The sequence below is a fragment of the Rattus norvegicus genome, chromosome 10 (genome assembly GCF_036323735.1).
Source record: "Rattus norvegicus strain BN/NHsdMcwi chromosome 10, GRCr8, whole genome shotgun sequence".
NCBI lineage: Eukaryota > Metazoa > Chordata > Mammalia > Rodentia > Muridae > Rattus > Rattus norvegicus.
In genome coordinates, this window is record NC_086028.1 from 69722202 (window position 1) to 69744997 (window position 22796).

Sequence of the window (22796 nt, forward strand, 5' to 3'; positions counted from 1 at the left end):
TTATATTAGTGCCTCCCTGACTTCAGTATGTTACACACAGATAGTTAAACAGCAAAGGTTTTCTGTTGTGGCAGATTTGCTAGCATCTTATTAGTTGAATTTCATTTGTGTCAAGAAGAAAACAGTAGTGGTTTCTTTTTAAAAATCCGTTCTGATCAAATTCAGTATTCACCTCTTCCCTAGCCTACAGTGCTGTTTGTTAGAGAAAAGCCTGGTTACCGAGGGGAGGCTCTGTAGTAGTTTAACAATGCTCGTTCCCAGAAGGGTGTGATCATGTTAGTTGAAGGAAGTGTTCTTTGTAGAGGTTACCTAATCCTGCTCCACCTGCTGTACTGTCTTCCTGTCTGCACCTCTTAACTACAAAGTCTTGTTGCTGGAAGACACCCAATTTCATGCAAATTCATTAAGAATGTTCTCTCAGCTTGTCGCTTATCAGGAATGAAAAGGGAAGCTATCAGAGAGCGCCAGCTCAGTTGCTGCCTCCGGCTCACTCCTGAATGCTAGCTTACATGCTCGTTTTACGTGCAAACTTGCTCTGTCTATCTCTCTGGTCTCTGCTGGCCATTCCCTCTGCATGTTTCTTTCTATCTCACTCCTGGGTCGTGCTAGTCACTCTTCGTCTACATCTTTCTATGTGAGTTGATCTCTCTTTGTTTCTAGGTCTTGCTTGTAGATTCCTTTCTTTTTCTGAATGTACTCCTCCCTGAGTATCCCCATGAGAGAAAGTCTTTGTGTGTTTGAAGCACTGTGCAGCTTGATTTTTAAGCCCTGTTTTAAGCCCTGAGCGTTTTGGTCACTGTATTTGTGTACCTATGTGTAGAGTGGAGATGCAGGCTTACATACAGTTTTAGACTGTAAACATCTAACACTCACCTTTCGGAGTCTTTATCCTTTATGTTAAACATTGGGGTGAAGAATAAGAAAGGGGTGCACAGAGGTTATAGGGGAAAAAAGATTTTGTGTGTGCAAGTGCTGATCCCGTTGACCCCTTTGGAAATTGAAATGATGATAATGCGAGTCTCCTGACTGCATCAAAGTATCAGCACATCAAAGCCAGGAGGCATGAAATGCAAATGACGAAGTGAAAGCAGATGGATTGTGCATGATCGCCTGATGCCCAATGAATTTTAAAAGGTGCCTGTTTGCAAGGGGTGGGGGGCGGGGTGGGGGTGGCGGGACTGAAATAAACACGTTATCCCTGCAATTTTTTTTTTGTTCTTGACGCTCACTCCTGACAATATTTTTTCACACTTGAGTGAACACCCACTCTCTCTCTCTCCCTTTCTGCCTTTCTCTCTCCCTCCTTTTCACTACCACCCCCATCCCACCTCTTACACGTCTCAGGTCATGTCGTTGCAACTCCAGTGGAAATAATAAGATATAAACCACGAGGTTGTTATTTGCATAGAAATAGCATGGAGCCCCAGGCAGCAAGAGAGAAGGACACAGGGATCATTTGTCTAAAATTTTAATGAAAACTTTTGCTGAGGCAGAGATTTTTTAAAAACTTTCTTTCTCTTGGATTTTCCCCCAACCCTTCCTACCCCCTCCAGCCCCATCACTGATTGAACTTAACATGGGATATTGGGAGAGGAAGGGTTGGCATGCCACATGCCCTACTCAGATAACACAGCAGCATGTAAACTGTCCGTTCCTTTAATAGATAAGAAGCTTCAGCACACACGGGTTCTAACTTACTACGTTGCATGTGTGCATCGGGCTCTTATGGCTTCATTCCATGTCTTCACTCATGGTGTTGGTGGCCTGGTTTCCATGTGCACCTTTCTACCTTACACTTCCAAGGTGTCTTGCTTTAAAGATTTCTCCTCTCCCCTCCCCTCCTTCTATAGGGACCTGCATGGTAAATAAATGCACTGCCACCTTTCTCCCTCCCTTCATCGCTGCCGAGTTTTCTGTATGTTTAGTCTCCAGCACTGTTCTCTGCTACTATATAGTCAGTTTCAAAACAAGAAGATATTTTCCACATTAGTATTTTTATCCTTTTCCTCCTGTGATCAGAGTATTTATGTTCCTTCCACACCTGCCGTGTTTTATTCCCTGCAGTTGTTTGTAAAGTGTTTAGAATATTGCCAAGTTAAGGAGCAAGATGATTTCTTGGTTTGACCTTTGTGATCCAGACTTGATACTTTAAGCCAGTGAGCTGGTGATTGGAAGTAGCCCAAATGGCATCTGAAACTCCAAGTCAAGAGCTTCTTCCCAGTTCCTTGTTGATGGGGCTTAGAGTGGTGTCAGGGCCCAGACAAGGCAGAAACAATTGACAGACTGGATCAATTAGAATGTGAACTTGAGTCTCATTACAGAGGAGCTCAGGCCTCTCTGCCCACTGTCCACAGAGACGTTCATAAGGATTTGCTTTGTCATGTCTCTCAAGGTTACAGCAGCCATGACCCCAGGGTGGACTACCTGGTGTGCAGGGACTCATGCTGCGGTGGCAGAGGGAGCAGTTGGCTACTTGAACTGTTGGTAGGATAGACTCTTGGTGAGCTGAGATGATTTGCAGTTGTAAACACCTAAGTTGGGTGCCTTTTGGATATTTGCAGTAACTTATTTCCTCTGGCCCAGCACCTCTCAGTTTCTGTTTCTCATGTTTAACATAATGTCTAGTGGCAGCCAGGCTAGAGGGACCTCTGTTATGTGGCAGCAGTGATATAGGTCAGAGACTGTTATCTCTCAGCCCCAGACTTGATGAAAGCCCAATCTTTGGACAGAGATCAGAATTTGTGGTTTGTGGGTGTGCTCTGGACAGTAGTTGCCTGTGGAGGTTAATCCTCTCTCTGCTAATTGCTCTGATGTGGAGGGGATAGATTACTCTGAAGATTCTATATGACTTCCTTGTGGTAAACTTTTTTTTTTTTTTTTTAGATCTTCTACTTCTCTTTTAGAGAAAAAAAAATCCATAATTAAGTACAGGTGCTTGTGGAGGCCAGCGGCATCAGGCGCCCCTCTAGCTGGGGTTACTTTAGGTGATTGCCTGGTATGAGTTGCCTGATGTGGACACTGGGAATTGAACTCATGTCCTCTGGAAGAGCAGTATCACTAAGCCATCTCTTTAGTGTTTTTTTGTTTTTTTTGTTTTTTGTTTTTTTTTTTCTTTTTTCTTTTTTTCGGAGCTGGGGACCGAACCCAGGGCCTGTGCTCGCTAGGCAAGCGCTCTACCGCTGAGCTAAATCTCCAACCCCATCTCTTTAGTGTTAATCTTGCTTTTGAGACTTAGTCCCCCCCAAAAAAATCACACCCTCTCTGATTTACCTTCATTACCACGTGCAAAGTTCTATGTAGCTATGCAACATGAAGTGTGTGATGTCACTCATGTCTGACTCTTGAACTAGTACTGGAGATCATAGGAAGGAGAGTTGTTTGTGGAACCTGAGACCTCCACTGTACGGTTTCCGTGCTCCTCCATGGTGCTGTCATATACAATGTGAGAGAGTTAGAGAGATTCAAGGAGGGAAACAGTCCTTAGCTCTCCGTGTGCAATGGGCAGCATTGTCACTTTGATAGGTTAACAACATAGACTGTAGAGCCAGTCTGCTCAGGTTTAATTTTTGGCTCTACCACATACAAATTATTCCCCTGAGCAATTCCCTAACAGCCGCATCCCCTCACCTGTGTTTCAGTTTTATTAATTGTACAATAGGAGGCCGTGATAATACTTACATACCAAGACTTTTGTGGGAACTAGATGAGTTAACTTAGGGAATTCCTGGTGATGTTGTCTTTCTAAAGTACATTCTAGGTTAGTTCTTATAATATGTTCAATATCCAGACCCTGGAGTAGGAATATAAACACAGTATTCTTTATACTTTCTGGCTCTCTAGAGGCAAAGATTGTTTGAAAAAAAAAGTTAGATGGCTTTCCTCACTTTAATATTACGTGCACATATTGACATTCCCAATAGATGTTATGTAAAGACCATTAACACACTTTGGAACGCTGTTAATGGAAGAGGCACCATGTTGGACTATGATAGGGAAGTATATGTGTTAGTCATTTGTCCTTAAGAGTCCCCAGGGACTTATCGATACAGTAACCATCATTACTCTAAGCAACAATCCATCAATTAGCTTCGTTAAAAGCCCCTCACTCTCTATTTTTACAATAGATAGTTCCTATATCCCAATGCTCTCTCCTTTGTAAAGAGATTGTTTTAATATCTTACCTAAGTAAGTTTCGCATTGACACTATGAGTGAATTCTCAGAGAATATTGTAGTAGATATCTAATCTCCTTAATTTTCAAGCTCATCTTCTACACATAGATAAAATGTTGGTAACTCAGGTCCGGTCTTAGAGAGTTTGGTTTTCCTTTGTTGCTCCTAGGGTTTATAGAAAACCTTACCAAGTATTTCTGACTGTTAGCAAGCCCTAGTGGTCTGCAAGCAGCCTGGTCCTGAACACCGGCATGGAGGTGCTGCACATCCAGATTCCCATTACAAAAGTAGCCTCTGACTGTCTAAGAGAGCCGCACGCGTCTATAACGGCGTCGATGCTATGGACTTGGGATAACCAAAAACTTCTAGTGCAGAGCTTCTAGAGAAAGGGAAAAGCCTGAGACTTTGCTTTGGGACATTGAATACAGACACAGGAATGATCACAATGGCCAGCATAGTAGAAGTGGGCTCAAAGACTTTGGAGTTCTAGAATGTTCTACTTTGTTTTCTGTTTCTGTAGTAATATCATGACCAAAGGGAGAAAGGCGTTTATTTGGTTTAAGTCCATCATTGAGGGAGGTTGGGGAGGATCTTAAGCAGCAGAAGAGGTAGAACCATGGAAGGAAAGCTGTTAACTGGCTGGTCCCCATGGCTTGCTCAGTCTGCTCTCTTGGGCAATGCAGTACACCTGTCCAGGGGTAGCACTATCCAACGTTGGCTGGATCCTCTCACCTCAGTCATTAATCGAGAAAATTTGTGCCTGGGTGTACACACACACACACACACACACACACACACACACACACACACACACACACACACCAATTAGATCAAGGCAGATAAGGCAGTTCTTCAATTGAAATTATTGGCACAGACCACCAACACACAAAACCTTTAGATGAAAAAACTTTTGCTCAGCCCCCATTTTGCAAGTAACTTTGGACTTTAGTTCTTTGTGAAGAATTGGAAGTAGGTAATGAATTCCTGACTTTAAAGAGGATGATGAGAAGAGCTCTTAAATTTCCTTTTAATTACTACTGTTCTGTACTACTAAGATGTGTGTTGATCTGGAAGTAGGGAACTATGTTAAACTAAAATAGAGAACAGGTTAGGACAGTGGAATTTTAAAAAGGTACTACATATTTTGGTTTGTAATTGTGAAACTGCATGTAATGAAATGTAAAATTCTTATATATTAGTGTAAGTAATATCGTGATTTAAATTTAATTTGATAGACAGTGGTTCATGCTTTTAAGCTTAGCAGAGGCCAGTTTGAGACCAGCTTGGTCTGTAGAGTGAGTTCCAGGACAGCCAGAGACACACAGTGAAACCCTAGAGAGAGACAGAGACAGAAGACTGAGAGACACAGAGAGAGAAAGAACAGTTAAAAGTTAATCGTGCTACAGAGACTTAGGGATCTCCTGAGTGTCATGCAGAAGTTTTGCTTTGCCATCAATTGGCTTGTCATAAGTCGGTTTGGGCCCTGTGGCTAGAGGGTAGGCAGTAGGGTTACTAGCTCAAACTCTCTTGAGTCCAAGGTCTGGTAGAATCAGTAAAGGTGTCTTAGTTTGGGACACTCAAAGCCTTGAGGGCTTACATATGAAAGCTAGCCTGCTAGAATTTGTTAACTCTCACTTCAATATGCAGGCTGTACATCAGCTTATATATGTGGACCTCTGATGTGTCTCTGCTCCATCTCCAGGATAACCATTTCAAACTGCCAAGATTCTAGTATGTCTTTTGAGTGTTAAATGAAGAAGTGTCTTTACTTCACATATTCTGTGATTCACAAGGGCCTCTTCACTTCCCGTTACTAGTAAAGCATTTCTCCTAAACTCAAGCCAAATTCTCTCTTAGGTCTGTGGCATGGCCCCTTATACAGAGCATTGTCCTCAGCTCCTCCATTTTCTAGTCATGCATTCCTTACACCATTGTTTACTGTGTTTTCTTCACTTTCCTTTCTATACATGCTTATAGCTCCTTTCCAGATTGTTCTTCACTTGAAGCTTACTACCCTGTCAGTCCTCTCCACTCTCTTCAACCTTTCTTCTCCCACAACCCCAGCCTGGAAATCAAGTAAATTAGCTTCTCACCCTTGCCTCCCAGTTAAAAATCCTGTATTCCTCCAATAGTGTCTCCTCTTGGATTTGCAGTCCACAGCCATCTCCAATAACCATCAGACTGTCAGCTTTGCAGCTCCCTGCTACCTCCCACCTCCCCCATCACTCACAGGAGGAAAAAGAGAGCTGGAGCCAGAGCTTGAAATATATCATGCAATAGTGTATCATGAATTTGTTGTGAATCACAGCGGTGAAGCAGGTTTATTTATTTCTGAGACCTTAAATCAATACAAAGTAGGTCTCTTAGTCCTGAAGCTGGGAAGGAGTGTGAAAAAATGAGCCCATTCTACTCTTAAAACTTTGGGGAAAGGAGATGACAGCTATATAATTCCATTTACCAGGCACTAGGGGCTTTAATGTGAAGGTGACAGGGAGCTCTTTGTGCATTTAGAGCACCATATCTTCTAAATAAAAGATCTGTACACCTGATAGTGGAGCACAGCTCCAAGTTTAATAATCTCCAAGCATTAGACCAAGCCAATATGTTCCCAAGTCAGAGGAGCCCCCTAACACCCATAAATTAAAAGTGCAAGACCTGCACATGTTGGTAGATTAGAAATTCGAGGGCTCCAGTCTTTCCTGAGGAAGATAGACCTAAGCCCTTGTTGTAGACTGCTGTGTGAATGTGATTAAGACCTGGGACTCCAGACTCTTTAATAACCTGACTCCTGGCTGTTTGTCGTCCTAGGAGATGTCCTCTGTGCATGGGTCCAGATCTAGCTGTGTCCCCCTCCTTCAGGCTGGCATCACCACAGACTAATCAGCTAGTGCGCATGGACAGAGTGTTGCATCATGAGAGAAGCTCGAGATCATTTTTGGGTGAACTCTAGATTACCATGCCTGAGCTTCATGTTCTTGTGCTTGAGTCTTGACCAATTCTAACTTTAGTAATGTCTCGGTGCCTAGGATTTAAGTCCTGTAAAATAGCACACATATCTGAAAGTTTGAGAAACCAGTTATTAAGGGAAATTATTCATTCCAGTTTAACCAGTAGCATAAGATATAAATATGATGACTTAACTTTTGAGTATCTTCATGTTCTACTTGACTCATTGATAAAATATCCTTTCTCCAACAGTAAAGCAGGTTTATACAATAGAGCAACCCTGGTAATATATGAGTGGAGTGACTGGTTTCATACTAACCCATGTAGAGAATTTTTAAAGAGAGCCGGAGGGATGGCTCAGCAGGTAAGGGCTCTTGCTGCCAAGTGTAAGGAACTGATTTCTACCCCAATCCCACATGAGAAAAGGAGAGCACCAACTCTCCCAGATTGTTCTCTGACACCCATGCTGCACACATGCTCATACACTCATACACATACCACACAAAATAAATGTTAATGGTTGTGGTCAGAACCAATAACAGCTTAAAAACATCACCCAGCATCTGCACCAAAGACAGCTAAAGGGGATGAGTCATTTGCTTCCCTTTTGTACTTCACTGATATGGGACTTGTTTTTAGTAGCTCGACTTGCTTATATCTGTCAGTGTTGAGTTTCTGTGGTGCATATGGAGCTGTGGCATTCACCCATTGCATGTGTTACTTGTAAAGTTGCTTTTATGTTGTAGAGATGCATTATGATTCCTGATTTCATGGTATTTAAATGAAAACTTCATTTTCAGGAATATTCAATCTTTTGACTTTGTAGCATAATATCTGTAAATATGTGGGACCTATTCATCCATGTCCGTTATATTACATGCAGCCCGTGGACTAATGTTTGGACATGCCTGACTAAGGGATTAAAAAAAATGCTACTCACCAGACATAAACAAGAAAATGCAAAAAAAAAAAAAAAGCTGCAGAGAAAGAATAAATGTTACTGTCTAGGAAGTCAGACTCTAGCAAGTCTGTCTTTCTAGATATATCAGATACCTGGCTGCTGTGAGCTCTGGCATTTGGTCATTTTACCATTTGCCTCAAGTACCACTCTATTTAGAAAAGCCAGAAGATAACTAAAAAACATTCTTGAAAATATCTATGGGAAACATGTATTTGATAAAAGACAATGTAGAATATATAAAGAATTCTCAGAACTCAATAAGAAAACAGTCCAATAGTTAAATACATGGGCAAGAAGTTTGACTAGACTCTCCATGAAAGAAGATGTTTAAGGATGGAAGGTAGGTGTATGCAGTTATGTCCGTCACTACTCATTAGGGAACTTAGAACCACAGTTTCACAGCATTACTTTCTTTCCCTAAATGATTACAGCTTTTTGTTGTTTGTTTATGGTGATGGCAATCAAACCCATAGTCTGGTACGTGCCAGGTAAGTGCTCTAAAACTGAGCCGCAGCCCCAGCTCTAGGAAAAACAAAAACAAATATTTTTTTATGTTTAATTTACAAAATTCCAAGTGCTGATATGAATTGGATTAGCTAGAACTCTGTCCACTATTGAAAAGAAATGTAAAATGGTGTAGCTACTTTGAAATTGGCGATTTTGGTTTCTGTTTCTTTTATTAAGTTAGCTATACACATACCATACAATCCAGAAGCTACCTGTATCCAAACATTTGTGGCAGCTTTCTTCCTAATCTCTCCCCAAACTGACAGCCCAGATGTCTACCAACTGACAGACACTGATTGAGTCTTGGCACCCAGCTATGAAAAGGAACTCCCTACACTTGGATTGTATGGATGAATAGGATGCATTCCATATGATAACCAAAAGAAGCTAGGCCCCGAATCCTCTATGCTCTGTGAATCTCTTTATGTGCCACATCTTACAAAGGACAAAGCAGTCAGAGCAGAAATGAGATCACTGGCTGTAAGGAGTAGGCAGAGGGACAGAGGGCTCACGGTGTTCCCATGTCGTTATCGGGTACTGCATGTGACTGAATGTGTTTGTCAGTGTCATAGAATTTTACACCATTAATTGGATATTTTTTGTTACATGTGAATAATCTCTCAATAAGCCAGACTCTTGTCCGCCCTGGTTTTTCTTTTGAGTAGGGCTTCACATGGGGAAGCTGACCATTAACTCCCGACTCTTCGGCCTCCAGTTCCCAAGTGCTGGGATCACAGGCATGAGTCACCACACCTGGCTCTGAAGCAGACTTTATTTAAAATGCTAAGTATTTCCATTTGGAATTGATTTATTGTCAGCTCTTTCACATCTCTAGCTAAATGAGTAGTTAGCTGATGGATCTCTGGGATGAGTGATCTCTTTTGGCAGACAGCTTTCCTTTCGGAAGCCTATGCCTTTTCTCTCACATTTGACAGGCAAACTATCTATGGTTCTTCTTTCTCCCTTTATATCAAGAGTCTCTGCCCCTTGCCCACTGCGCCTGTAGGTCTTTATTGTTCCTCTGCTGGTGAGTTTCTGTTCGTGTTCTCAGGAAGCAGAGCTCTTGCAGTATTTTTTTCTCATCTGTACCTCAGTGTCTTTGTAGCTATCAGGGAATGATGACTCACGCCTGCCCTAGGAGGCCAGGAGAAGATGGTCAGCTTAAGGCCAACCTGAGCAACATACATACAAATTCACTTGTTTTAAAATGCGTTTAAGACAAAACCAGTCTTTTCCTGCCACTGGTAGCAACAGTCTCTTTGCCCAAGATTACTCTTCAGCAAACTTGATCACATCAGAATTCGTTTCTTATTGAGAGTTTTGAGTCTTGCCTAGGGGATTATCTTGACTCAAACTATGGCTCAAACCTCCTCTGCCTGCCAGTGTGTATCACAGAACCTCCTCTCTGCCCCCAAGCCTAATCCACCAGCTGCCAGCTAGCTCTCTAGTTTGCCAGTGGCAGCCACAACAACAACAAAGAGTGTAACTCTGTAGCTGTGCATTTGGTGACATCCAAATATTCTTGGTCACAGAGGCATTGTCCCTGACTCCCAAAAAATTTAATTCCACTCGCCCTTAGATATATTCCTGGAGAAACATGTACACATTGATATGTGCACACCACTTAGAAGTATTAACTGGAGATTGAATTACTTGTCAGCTTTTTAAAAATGTAGTTCTCTCAGGTCAAGGAGGATGCCAGAAGGAGAAGGGCTGCTGCCGTTTTCCCTTCCTCTCTCCCTCAGCCCTTCCTCTCTTCCATCCTCCCTCTTGTCCCTTTATACCACTCTTTCCCCACTGCCATCCACTCTCACTCTGTCTGTCTGTCTGTCTGCCCTCCCTGATCCTCTATCAGTAACCTCCCAGAGTGACATTAATACCTAGAATCATGCATGAGATCCAGTGATGATGACTGCTCAGTAAATTTACCCTCTGGAGAATGGAGATACCACGAGAGGATTGCAGCAAGGACTCCACTGTGTAGCCTGATTCTCAGAGTCGGAGGAATTTCGTGCCCCCTGATTCCTAAAATAGTAGATGCTCTGACTCTCCAAGGACTGTGAAGGAGGGAAGAACGTGCAGATTTTTTTTTACCATGATCGATATTCACCATTATTATTTTCCATCCTATCACGCGATTGACAAATATGTACATATAACCAAAGGTTCTAAAACTGATACACATTCCAAAATAATATTCCAAAAATATGTATATTAGGATAAAAGCAATATTTTAGGAAGTGATCCAGGTTGTATCTGTGATATTTGGAAGTCTCAATGCTGTACTGACGGATATCTTTACCAGAACAGACTGCCCTCATTCAGTATTACACAGGGATTTCATTTGCACAAACGCTCACAGGGCTCCGCCACTTCACTCAAACGTTTGGAGCGCTGGGGAAAGGAAGAATGTGTTTATCTTGATCTCCAAAAAGGGATTTAAGGGTGAGAGCAGGCGGTATATTAGACTGTTTTCATTGCCTGTCAGCTGTGGTAAACCTGAGCTGTCTGCAGTATCTCTGGATAAGCAGCAGCAGCAGCAGCAGCGGCCTCAGTATGTTTGACTGCATTCGTTTATACCCTTGGGCGTCTCAGCGTTCCTGCAGACTCTACAGCACCTTTGGTGAAGCCTTTAATGACTGCATCTGTGCTAACTGATTTTCATGAGATACTTTAACTCTTAGGTCTACCAGCTTCAATAAGTTGAGCATTCAATGCAGCTTAAGTACATAGCCAGACTGGGTGAAGGTCTTCCTTCCTCTCCAATTTAGCCCTGTAGTTCTGTGGTCCGGACACTTCTAAGCAGAGAGCCCTGGGATGGTGCTTTTCTTGTTATCTCATAGATCTGTTTGACCACTTATGGCTAGACGGCAAAGGCGGCCTCAGGAGTGCCCTTTTGGGTGTAGATGGTGGTAAGTTCTTGTTAGGCAAATAAATTAGGAGTTTGTATCATGTAAGGAGAATGATTCAGGAACCAGAGCAGTGCAAGGAACTCGACAGTACAGAAATGCTTGCCAGAGTTTCAGTGAGTGACACAGAAGCAGACCTACATAATGAAAATACGATGCCCATGAGGGCTGTCAACCAACAGCTTTCCCTCAAGGGTTGGAAGGCCAACATATTGAGAAACACAGGGATGGTTTGTGGGTGCTTTTTATCTTTCTGGTTGCCAGGTAGGACTTGTATGGCTACCCCTGCATAATCATTTCAGAGTTGGGCAGAACAGAATCTTTCCTAGCCCAGATTCTGCTGCCTTGGTTAGAACTTTCGTTAAGAAGTATCCTAAAATCAATAAGGCCACCTGAGTCAGCATGACCCCTATACATCAGGAGCTGGGGTGTGAGCCTTCACCTCACTGGAAATACTCCAGACCTACAGTAGGCAGCTGAGGATAGCCCAGGCTGCTGGTGTCTGCTGCCTGCTGCTGTCTCTTTGTAGTTAAGGAAATGGACTTCGTCTGCATTTCCATCTCCCAAGCTAACACCCGCAGCCGGGGCTCTTTGGGTGTCCTGTAACTCCATCCTGTGTTTTCTCTTTTATTAAATTAAATGAGTCTTCTCAGGTGATAATCGTTTGTTAGCACAGAAATAATGTTTTCAGTTGTGGGGAGCCCTACGGTTTCCTTGGAAGCCTGAGGAAAAGAAATGCACAAATGCTGCTGTTCAGAGACATTTCCACAGCATTAGAACTTGAGGGAGAAGACACGTAGTTACTGGATCTTGCTCCTACGTGAAAATGCAGAATTTGGGGTTCAAAGAAGTGTCCACTGGGGTTCAAAATAATCTGTATAATAAAATGGGTAAGTGTTAGAGTCTCTCTGAGAGTGGCCTCGTTCTGGATACCCTTCTTAACTCATTGAAAAGAGGGTGAAGACATTTAAGATGGTGCATTTCTTTGGTCCCTTTGTCTGAGCTTGGTCCTTCCTTTTTCATTGCTAGTTTTTTAACTGTTCAGTGTTCTCGTGGTTAGACATCAAGTATCAAAAGTGGGACAAAAATAATGTTTCTGAACAGAAAATACCCCTTTCCTATGCAACAGGGAGGATCTGGCTCCTGACATAAATTATGAATATCAGATATTCAGGGTCAGCACAGTGTCTCCTTTTTTATTTCATTTCTCCTTTCCAATTTTATTTTAATAATTAAAAATACTGCTGATCACACTGAATGACTTCTAGCAGAGAAGCAGTCTGTCCCAGAAGGACCAGTTGTGGGCCATCAGGTTTATGACAGCCATAAAACCAGAGTCAGATCAGAGCGTGGCCTCCCTGAATGACGGGCCTTCTGCCTCCACCAGACTCCCCATCAACCAGTGACTGCTTTGGAAATTTCTATTTGTTTGGGTTTTTGTTGTTGTATTTTGTTTTCCTGGTGCATGTGCAAGAGTGTGTGTGCACGCACGCTTAGAGGTATAAATGAAACAGGTATGTGTGCCCTCTGCCTGTTAGGAAGCCTAAAGCCATAAAAATAACAAACGGCATGTATCTGCTAGAATGTCAAAGTTATGAGTTTATTTTGTAATGATGTGCTCCTGCCTTCATGAGGTAAACTGGCCGTGGCGGAGGTGTTATTAGTAATATGGACTCAGTGGAGCAGAAAGCCGAGTGACCGAGAGATCAGTGTATCAGTCAGAGAGAGGGCAAATGGAAAGAGACAGCAGGAGAATGAGAAAAGAGCTGCAGAGCCTGGGCTGAGATTAAAGACAGACTGGGAGGAGGATGGCAGCCCACTGGTCAGATATGGGCTCCCCACTCCCCTGCTCCTTCAAAGCGGCTGCCAGCGTGTTGCTTGGCTTAGGCTGCAGAAGGCTTGTTCTCTGTTCTTCCCTCTCAAGGAGAGCGGAAGCTGTAGAGCAGTTTGCTCTCCATGTTCCTTTCCGACCCTCGCTTATGCCTTTCCTAGCTGAACTTAAATGGAACCAAGGCAGCGGGATCACAGCAAGGTTATTACTTTAGTCACCAACTAGCTCAGCCTTTGGAAGGTCTTGATGCAGGGGGCTGACCCAGCAGGCAGGGGAACCTCTCCAAGCCCCCAATAAGAAAGGGCCAGTTGAAAATATACAGGCATAGTTTGCTGGCCTTAATTTGTTTAGGTTCTCCCAAGAGGCTGAAAATGAATAAAAGTTAGAAAAAAATTTTTTTCTGATGTTGCTTCTTAGAAAAGAGGAGAGGGAACAGAAAAGAGTGTGTACAGTGAGCCCTTCACAACTGTTTAGTGCTCTCTAGGGCTACCCTAGATGACTGGCAATTACTACACACTCAGCAGTTTGCAATAGTCGGTGATCAGGCCGCCTGACTTCCATCTGCTGGGTCAGAAAACCTCCCTCCCTGAAAGAAATTATTAACCAATCTTAGGGAAGAAACAAAACCCTACAATTTCCAAGTCCGAGAATTTTTTTTTCTTTTTTTCATCTTTAGGGGGATCTTTGTAGTTTCCATTTGCCAGTGCCTCCACCTGACAAGGGTTAAAGTCCTCCAGAGACAACAGGGTGAGGCCTATTGAATCCTTTCCAGTCCTCAGAGGATAACAAGCTTTCGAAGCCCACAAAGAAGACTGGAGTCGGGGCGGGGGGTGGGGGGTTGAGGAGTGTCATGAGCTCCTTCAGGATGCTACCTGGTTTAGGAGTGGGGAAGGGAGAAAGTGGGCCAGCTTTAAAAATCAGATGTCAGGAGAAAGTTAATCCTATAGAAAAATAAGGCACCCAGCCTCTTTAACATAGACTCATTGTGTGTGTGTGTGTGTGTGTGTGTACACTTAACTGCTAGACTGTAAAAAGTGATGTAGCCATTCCCCCACCCCCACCCCCCAGGGTCCCAGCCTACCCACCACAATTTTTTTTTTCTCAGAGCTAAAGTCATCTGCACTTGCCTATGCCTAGAGAGAGGGAACTTGATAGGTTTTAAAATTGCAACAATGTATATAATTGTTGAAGGTCTTTTGTTATTTAACTTTTAGGAAAGAAAGTCCTGGCAGTCCCTCTGAACAACCCACAGAAAATGGGTTTGTCTTTGTTTGGTAGAGGGGATAAAAAAGTATTTTAGTAATAATTGGGAAATAGTGTGCATTGTTCTGTCTGCAGAGACCAAGGCCTTTTCACTTGCTCATTTGTCCAGGTCCTTGGTCGGGAAGTATACACCTCCAACAATCAGCTTGGGGGCATCCAGATAATGCACAACAACGGAGTTACCCATTGCACTGTTTGTGATGACTTTGAGGGAGTGTTCACAGTCTTACACTGGCTGTCATACATGCCTAAGGTGAGTCTTCCCTGCCCACCAGCTCTGCCTCCTTACCTTATTGTGTTGAAGACTTTCTCATTGTTTCTCTGAAACCTGTAGATTTCTTTCTCTTGAAGTCATCTTTTACCTTCTGCCTTCAGAATACCTTTGGGTCTCATTAACTTCCCGTCTTTTCCGGCCACAGATATTTCATGGCCTATATATGCTCAGATCCCAAAATATTAAGACTTCCTCATCTTCATGACTTTCCTCTCTGTAGTAGCTGTTTGTCCTCCAGGAACTTGCTTCTCAGAGAGCAAAGGCAGGATGGATCAGGTCAGAATGCAACAGTGTGTGTTAGGCTCCTAAATGAGAGTTGGGAACTGCTGTTCCTTGGGGCTTGACACATAGCTGGAATACTTCTGCTTGATGCCTGGGACCAGTGGGTATAATTCTGAAGTGGGCCCTGCTGTCTTTGCGTGGAGCTGTGGTTGCTGAGTTGAGGTCCGAGACTGACATCTGCTGACTGATGACCATTCTCTCCCACTCTTTCTCTAGAACGTGCACAGTTCAGTTCCTCTCCTGAATTCCAAGGATCCTATAGATAGAATCATCGAGTTTGTTCCCACAAAGGCCCCGTATGATCCTCGGTGGATGCTGGCAGGCCGTCCTCACCCAAGTACGTATATGTTTAAAAACCTAATAGTATCCTGGCTGTCTAGTAACTATAATTCTAGCATGAGAGTATATTTGTAAAAAAATTGGAGTTAAATACCTAGAAATAAGGAAGATAGAATAAAAATGCCCCATGACAAAAAAGGTAAAAAAAAAAAAAAATCTGGGTGATCAAACAGGAGAAAGTGAGTTTTATCAGTCACTTGCTTAGTCACAGCTGTGTAGCCGCTGATTCACTCCTTCTGTTACTAAGGAACTAACTGGTGTAAGCCATAAAATCATGGTCTTACAGGAGCAGAATCCTTTTCGTTGGGGTGGGGGTGGAGATCTTAGGGATCAAACTTAGAGCTTCCTTTATGCTAGGTAAGCTCTTCATCACTGAGCTACTATCTCCCCGGCCAAGGACGAGACTCTCTGGCCAGCCAGTGTCTAAAAAGCATTGAGCCAACTATAGGGGTTCATGCCTTCACTTGGGAGGCTGAGGCATAAGGATCACTGTGTGAGGCCAGCTTGGGTTATGTGGTGATACAAGTCCACCCTGAAATGCAGAGCTAAACCATGTCTCTAAAGCAAAAGGTGAGGAAGGGCAGATTAATGAAGTTACCTTGAGAAAATATCTCTAAGCTTTAAATGTAGAATTTAATTATATGCTTTACTAGCGAACTATTACTGAATGTCACACTACCCCCCCCCCCCCACACACACACACATTCTTCCTGTGATGCTGGGAATAGTATTGATAGTAAAATGCTTTTAGAAGTCCTGAGTTCTCTCCCTAGAGCCCTCATTCTAGAAAGTTGGGCATGACAGAATATGCTTGTACTCTCGGCACTGGGGAGGTGAAGACAGATGAATCTCTGGGGACTTGCTGGACTTCTAGCCCAGTGTACTGTAGTCCTAGGCCAGTAGATGGCACTTGAGAGGTCACGACACCTGAGGTCCTCTTTTCCTCACGTGCCTCATACACTGTACACGTAGACACACTCATGCAGAAAAGACGAGTGTAGAAGCTACATGTGTGTTTGTCAATCCACTTGGTGGTTGCTTTTGTAAAGCCCCAAGTAGCCTGTTATTTTGTTTTGTTTTTTGCTGAGATAAGGTTTATCTTTGTAGCCCAAGCTAGCCTGGAACTGAGGATATAGCTCAGGTTGGCCTTCAACTCTCAAATCCTTTTGCTCCAGTATGCTGCTTGCTGAGCATCCCAGCATGAGCTCGGCACCATAGCTGACCCTGCCTTCTCTGAATGGTCTGAGGAAGTGTTGGCTCCTCCCTGCTTGTCTCTTATCACTGCTCATTTTAAAATACTCTATATAAAAATGGGTTGCAGAGGCTGAAGAGATGGCTCAGTGGTTAGGGTGACTCTTCCAGACACAGGCTCCAGACACAGGCTCCAGACACAGGCTGTTTCCAGACACTACACGGCCGCCTACAACCATCTGTAACTACAGTTCCTAGGAAATCAGCATCCTCCTCTGGCCTCCCCAGGTACACACTTGGCATACAGACACACTTGTAGGCAAAACACTATACACATTAAAATAGAAAATGAATTGCAGAAGATATTTTGTTAAACTTATGGGCCATTGTGATTCTGCTGAAATAAAAAGATTTGTTCATAAGCAAGACTTAATAAAACCCACTCAAAGCAGAGTCTGGTGTAAGAGCACTTTCATATACATGACTTATTTTTGCAAGATCCAACAGCTCTTGTTTTGATGCAGTTAGACATGATCTCTAACTGTAGATATTCTACAAAATTCAAGAGAACTCTATTAGTTTTAATTTATAATCATAACTCTTTTTCTAGGCCTTTTCTTATTACTCTTAATAAGATTACTTTTTCTTACATAGGCAAAAGAAAATCACCATAGTAATCTTTCTCCTCCTTATTTTTATACATCATTATGATGAAAACCATAAGTCTGACGCAGTGATTGGCCTTAAAAATCTAGGACTTTTCTGGGGATTAAGTGTTTCTCCTCTAAATTCAGAACAAAACTCAGTAGTGTTCTCCTGGGAAACATAGGGAAGCCTCACAGTGGCTCCAGTTCTACATCCTCGTTAGAGCGACGTCCTTGTGGGACCATCAAGTCCAGCTAGCATAGCCAATGGCTCCTTCCTCCCTAGTCAGCAGGTGAGGCAGGATGGTTTTGTTTGCTGGTACTGGAGCTTGAACCCAGAGCATTATGCACACCAGGCAAGAGTCCTACCACCCAGCATACCTCTAGCCAGCCCCCAAGGGTTTTGAAACAAGTAAACCTTCTGGTTTGGAAATTAATCCTATAGTTCAAATCACTTATTATCGAAGTAAAAGTCATAAAATGGCCCAGGCATATAAAGTTAAAATTTCAGTATCCTGGTGAAACTACGAGTTTGGTTTAGAACCTTCATCAGAATTTGAGCCCTTGGCAAAGCATAATGGTATATGCATTTAATCCAGTGCTTTAAGAGTATGAGGCAGGGGGATTGCAAATTCAAGTCTACCCTGGGTAAGATTGTCTTAAAAAGCAAAGAACCTTTGTTTCACAGGGTGAATAGAAGCACATACTTAGGTGGACATTATCCAGGTCATTATTAATAAGAACCACAGAATAAAAGGAAATGTGTGATAAACTAAGTTTTCTGGTGTTTTGGGTAATATTTTTTCATCGACTCTCTGGTAATTCATCCTGCTGTCTATGTGCAGCTAACACTCGCTCCCACATCGAGTGACTTCAGATTTTAATTTAGTGGAAGCGTTAAAGAAAGCAGATGATTCCCTGTGATAAGTTAAAGCAGATATCTTCTAGGTGAAAAGTTAAAGTCATTTATTAGAGGAGATAGTGCCGCGATATTCTTCAAACTGACGCCCAACACGAGACCAGAATCTAAACGATCAGCTCTGGGCTCACGATAGAGAGATAATTTTGAAATGGATGATCACATTTTACACTGGGGCCATAGAGGCAAGGAATGTAGAACACAGTAATTACAAGTTTAGTCTTGATAAAACACTGTCCGTCCTGTTTAAGTCAGCAGAGGTTAGCTTGCTCAGATCTCTACTTTTAATTGGTTTTGGACTTGAGGTGGAGGGCCTCGTTCAAATTAGAATCACTGAGGAACTGCGAGCTGAGGGCAAACGAGGAAACAGGTATTTGCAGAGCCTTTATGGGGCCTCGGTCAAACATTCATGCCCGGGAGCAAAAGTTTTGTCTTAAACTAAGCTGGTGAAAGTTACATGCCTTGCCAGCATTGGGGACTGGGGAAGGGAAAGAGGTGATGTTATTAAGTGTATGTATAGTTTTTAAAGCATATATAGCTTACCCATTGTGTTGTGTTCTGTCAAGGGAGTATGCCTGGCCCTTCATGTAGAAAGATTATAGTTTGTCAGCCGTAAGTAAAGTGAATCTATATCGTTGTGTTCTGGCAGAGAGACTGAATCTCTTATTTACCTCCAAGTTTGAGTCTTCATCTGATCATTAATACTTACTGTTTTCATCTTCCATTACAAGAAAATCAGTGGAATCAAACAAAATCATAAGGCAAGTTTTAAAATAGAAATAAACATTTTAAAAACATCTTTAATGACTTGGCTGCCTCTTGACAAATGTTTGTGGTGTCTTGAAAAAAGGCAAGTCATTTATTTAAAGGCACGCAAACTCTCTGCTAGCTGAACCCCATCGTTTAACAATAAATGATGCTTTTGCTGATAAATGGTTCTTCCTATGCAGACTAGCAAATGAAATGGGGGATGAGTTCTAAAGGCAGATGAACACTCAGTTGCTTGATGCTTCCATCTATTATAATATGGTTAGGAACAGCACCTCCTCAAAACAAACCCCAGACCCCACCTTAAATCCATCAGCCCAGAGCAGTGCCAGTGGTCGGCTGTCTTTATGCTTCTCATGTCTTTCTCACCCCACCCTTTCCTTCGCAGCCCAGAAAGGCCAATGGTTGAGTGGATTTTTTGATTATGGCTCTTTCTCAGAAATCATGCAGCCCTGGGCGCAGACCGTGGTAGTTGGCAGAGCCAGGTAAGACCTCTTCGTTTTGGGAACTCCTTTTCTTCCCAAGTAAAAATAGTAAAGGAAAGGGTCATAGCTTTTACCAATAATGCTCTTTGTCTGCATTTTCTAAGAGGATTAGATGAGAGCCAAGGTAATCTACTGATTCCTCTTGTCATTTAGTGTGTGCTTCTAATGAGATGTTTAATCTGAAGGCTGGTTTTGACAAGATTTCCTTATGCTTCTGCAAGAGAAACTCTTGGGAACCTCAAAGCCACACTACATCAGTTTCCTCCCCAGAAGACCACTTCCTCTCAAGAGCAGGCTCCACATGGTTCTCCCTATACCCCGAGAGGAGTTTTTTCTGACATCATGACTACAGAAATGACTTATAATACTGTACTGTATTGGAAGAGAATCAGATTTGAATTGAAAAAAAAATGTTTTTAATCTGAAGCAGGAGTGAGTAAAATAAGCTGGCATAGGTTGCTGGGATACACATATTTTCAAGTGGGAAATTGAAGTTTCTATTAAATTTTAATACCCACTCTAAGAAGTGCTTCACCCAACAGCAAGCAGAATAATCTGTCGTGCTTGCGGTAACGAGCACCTGCCAGGGCTGATCTTAATCTGGGCCTGTGCTGCAGACATGCTGCCTGCGAGATCTGCATCGGGGGCTCACCTTCCTCCGGGGGGCAATCAGTTTTTCTTATCTTGGTGAAAAGAGGCACCTGCTCAAGATTCTCCAGCACGCCACACTGGCTTGAGATTTAGACGCTAGCCTTGAAAATAATTCTAGGCTTTGTGGTTCTCTCAGTCCATCAGGTCAGCATGCCTCGTGCAGCCAGTGACAAGGAGCCATCAGATGGCGAATCCCACAGACAGGGCCTTCCCCTGCGACACTGAATAGAAGTCACCTGAGACAGGAACTAGCCGCTCATTTTCTTTCAAGTGTCAGGTCTTTCCCTCACCCAAAGCTACAGCACCCACATGAGAATTATTTTACGTTGGTAAGATTCCTGCTGAGGAAGTGAAAGTAGGGCATACAATTAGTTATGGGGCCTCATGTTATATTGGATTTGGTTTTGTTTACTCTATTTTACCTTTCCTATGTATAAAATATGTAAAAGGATTTAAGCCTTCCAAGGCCAAAATTCTGCTAAAGTCTCTACACCTCCTGTGGGATGTGAGACAGCAGTGCCTTACCCTGAAGATCAGAAGAATAGCAGTTTCTCTGCAGCCACCATCAGCCAGGCGGGCTTTGGGTAGCTCGCCTCTTGTTTATTGCAACACTCACTCTGACTTCTTCCTTTCTTTCCATCTGATGAGTTCTGGGCTTCTTACTCCAAACACATCCACATGCTCAGAAGTATATAAAACAAATGGAGCTAGCTTCTTTCAAAGGCAGTGGCATTTCAAGAAATAAATATAAATGTATTCTTCTGGGATTGTTACTGTAAGTGCTGCCAAAACTCATCTTTGGTATGTATGTTTGGAATATGTGTGCTATTGGCTGTAAATTGTCTTTTATTATTCCATGGCACCTTGTCCAGGGACACACTATAAAACAAGATGTAGCATCTTCATGTGCTAGCCTGATAAAATTTATATGAAGTATAATAGAAAACAGAAGTTGTTCTGAGCTGTTTTCAACTTCAATAAATAACTGTAATACTCGGATAAAGATGTTCTTTATTAGGTCACATGGGCCCTAATATATAAGTTATAAGTTACCGATTTAGGGTGGCTTTTGCAATTACAAGTTTCCAGTTGGAGTGTTAATCATTGTGAACAGAAATATTTCTGAACTCTCCTGTGTACCTCCTGCTCGCTGTCTGGTTGTCTAGAGGGCTTTTGACTCTGATTCAGTGCAGTGACAAGGGGGTAGTGGGCGGTCTCCACTCAGCTCCAGTTAAGTCTCTTGTGAGGAAAAGAATCCATTTCCAGTAGTTGATATAACAACTAAAGACCATCCTTCATGGAAAAGTTTGTTATGGACATGTTGTAGGGAATGAGTATAACCCAGCCCAGTCCCAGCCCAGGGGAAAGCAACTGGCAGAACACGGATGGAATCACATTTTCTGGAGTAAGGACTCACCCTGCATCTGACGTCTCCCTCTTGGTTTCTCTTCCTTCTTCCCTTCATCTCTGATTCATTCTGGGAAACGAAGGGCCAAAATAGGAGATTATTACAGAATATACATGCAGAAACATCTTATAAAAGCTTCTAAACCCTAGCTTAACATAGCTTTGAAATTAAGTATCTTCTTATGAAACAGATTTCACCAAGATTATTACTAAAAACTGTTCCTGTCTCATTGTTTTTTCCATGGAAGCAAAGTTAAGGGCTTGTCTAATACCCGGGCTCTATCCCGTCAGGACAGCAGTTTCAGGCTGGGCCCCACTACCAAGAGCTGATTGACAGCAAACTGAGACGTTCCGTTTGGCAACCATAGAAGTAGATGTGTGCACTAGGCTGTTGAATTCCCCTAATTCAGCATGCAGTTTGAATCTATCCTGTTGAGCATCTTAAAATATGAGTGCGTGTACGGGTACTTTCCACTGTATTTACAAAATGAATGAAACCCAAAGGTCCCACATTTAACCCCCAGAAGCATTAGTCTCCTCTGCTCTGTTTGCCTCTAGTTTTCTCTCAACATTTGCGTGCAGCTGAAAAATAAAAGCCTAATTGTAATATTAACATGCATTATTTTCCTGTGTGGCTCCCTTCCCTAGGTTGGGGGGAATACCTGTGGGAGTAGTTGCTGTAGAAACCCGAACCGTGGAGCTCAGTGTACCAGCTGATCCTGCAAACCTGGATTCTGAAGCCAAGGTTGGTCATCTCCAGTATTCCTTGTGCTCATGCCTTTGGAGTATCTCTGCGCCTGGAGTTTGTTTCCCTTCTACAGTGCCTACAGATATGTTGGGCATACTCAAGCCACCAGATGCTAGAGGGAAGAGTGGCAGCCACCTGAAATGATTGCACCACACTGATCACTTTCAAGAGGCCTCTAGATAAGTGCAAGCAAAGTCCTCTGTGAAAAGTTAAGTAGGCCCCAATAGTAGTCTTAGTGGTGCTGGAGAGCAGTCTGCTTTGGTTGGCAGGTTGTCGTACAGAGAAGCAACTGGTGCTGATGCTCATCTGTTCCAGATTCCCTGAGGGAAAAATAGAGTCTCACAGAGGGCCAGTTGTGGAAACCATGGCCCTTCTTAAAGATGGATTCTCCTTTCATTCTTTGTCACCAACTAGAATGAGGGCGGGGGTGAGGGAGAGCAGTAAGGAGGTTCCTCAGCAGTCTCACACCAAGAATCAGGTGACTGATCAGTCACAGTGCC

General features: G+C 42.9%; 1 protein-coding gene across 9 annotated transcripts in view; it reads left to right on the plus strand.

Annotated features, from left to right (window-relative positions):
- Acaca (acetyl-CoA carboxylase alpha) overlaps positions 1 to 22796 on the plus strand; it is a 262262-nt gene that overhangs the window by 210575 nt on the left and 28891 nt on the right. For all 9 annotated transcript variants that reach the window (XM_039086752.2, XM_039086753.2, XM_039086758.2 and 6 more), the window contains 4 exons: positions 14698 to 14841; positions 15361 to 15481; positions 19394 to 19490; positions 22197 to 22293. In XM_039086752.2, coding sequence (XP_038942680.1) covers positions 14698 to 14841; positions 15361 to 15481; positions 19394 to 19490; positions 22197 to 22293 — 459 coding nt within the window. The remainder of the gene's footprint in view (positions 1 to 14697; positions 14842 to 15360; positions 15482 to 19393; positions 19491 to 22196; positions 22294 to 22796) is intronic.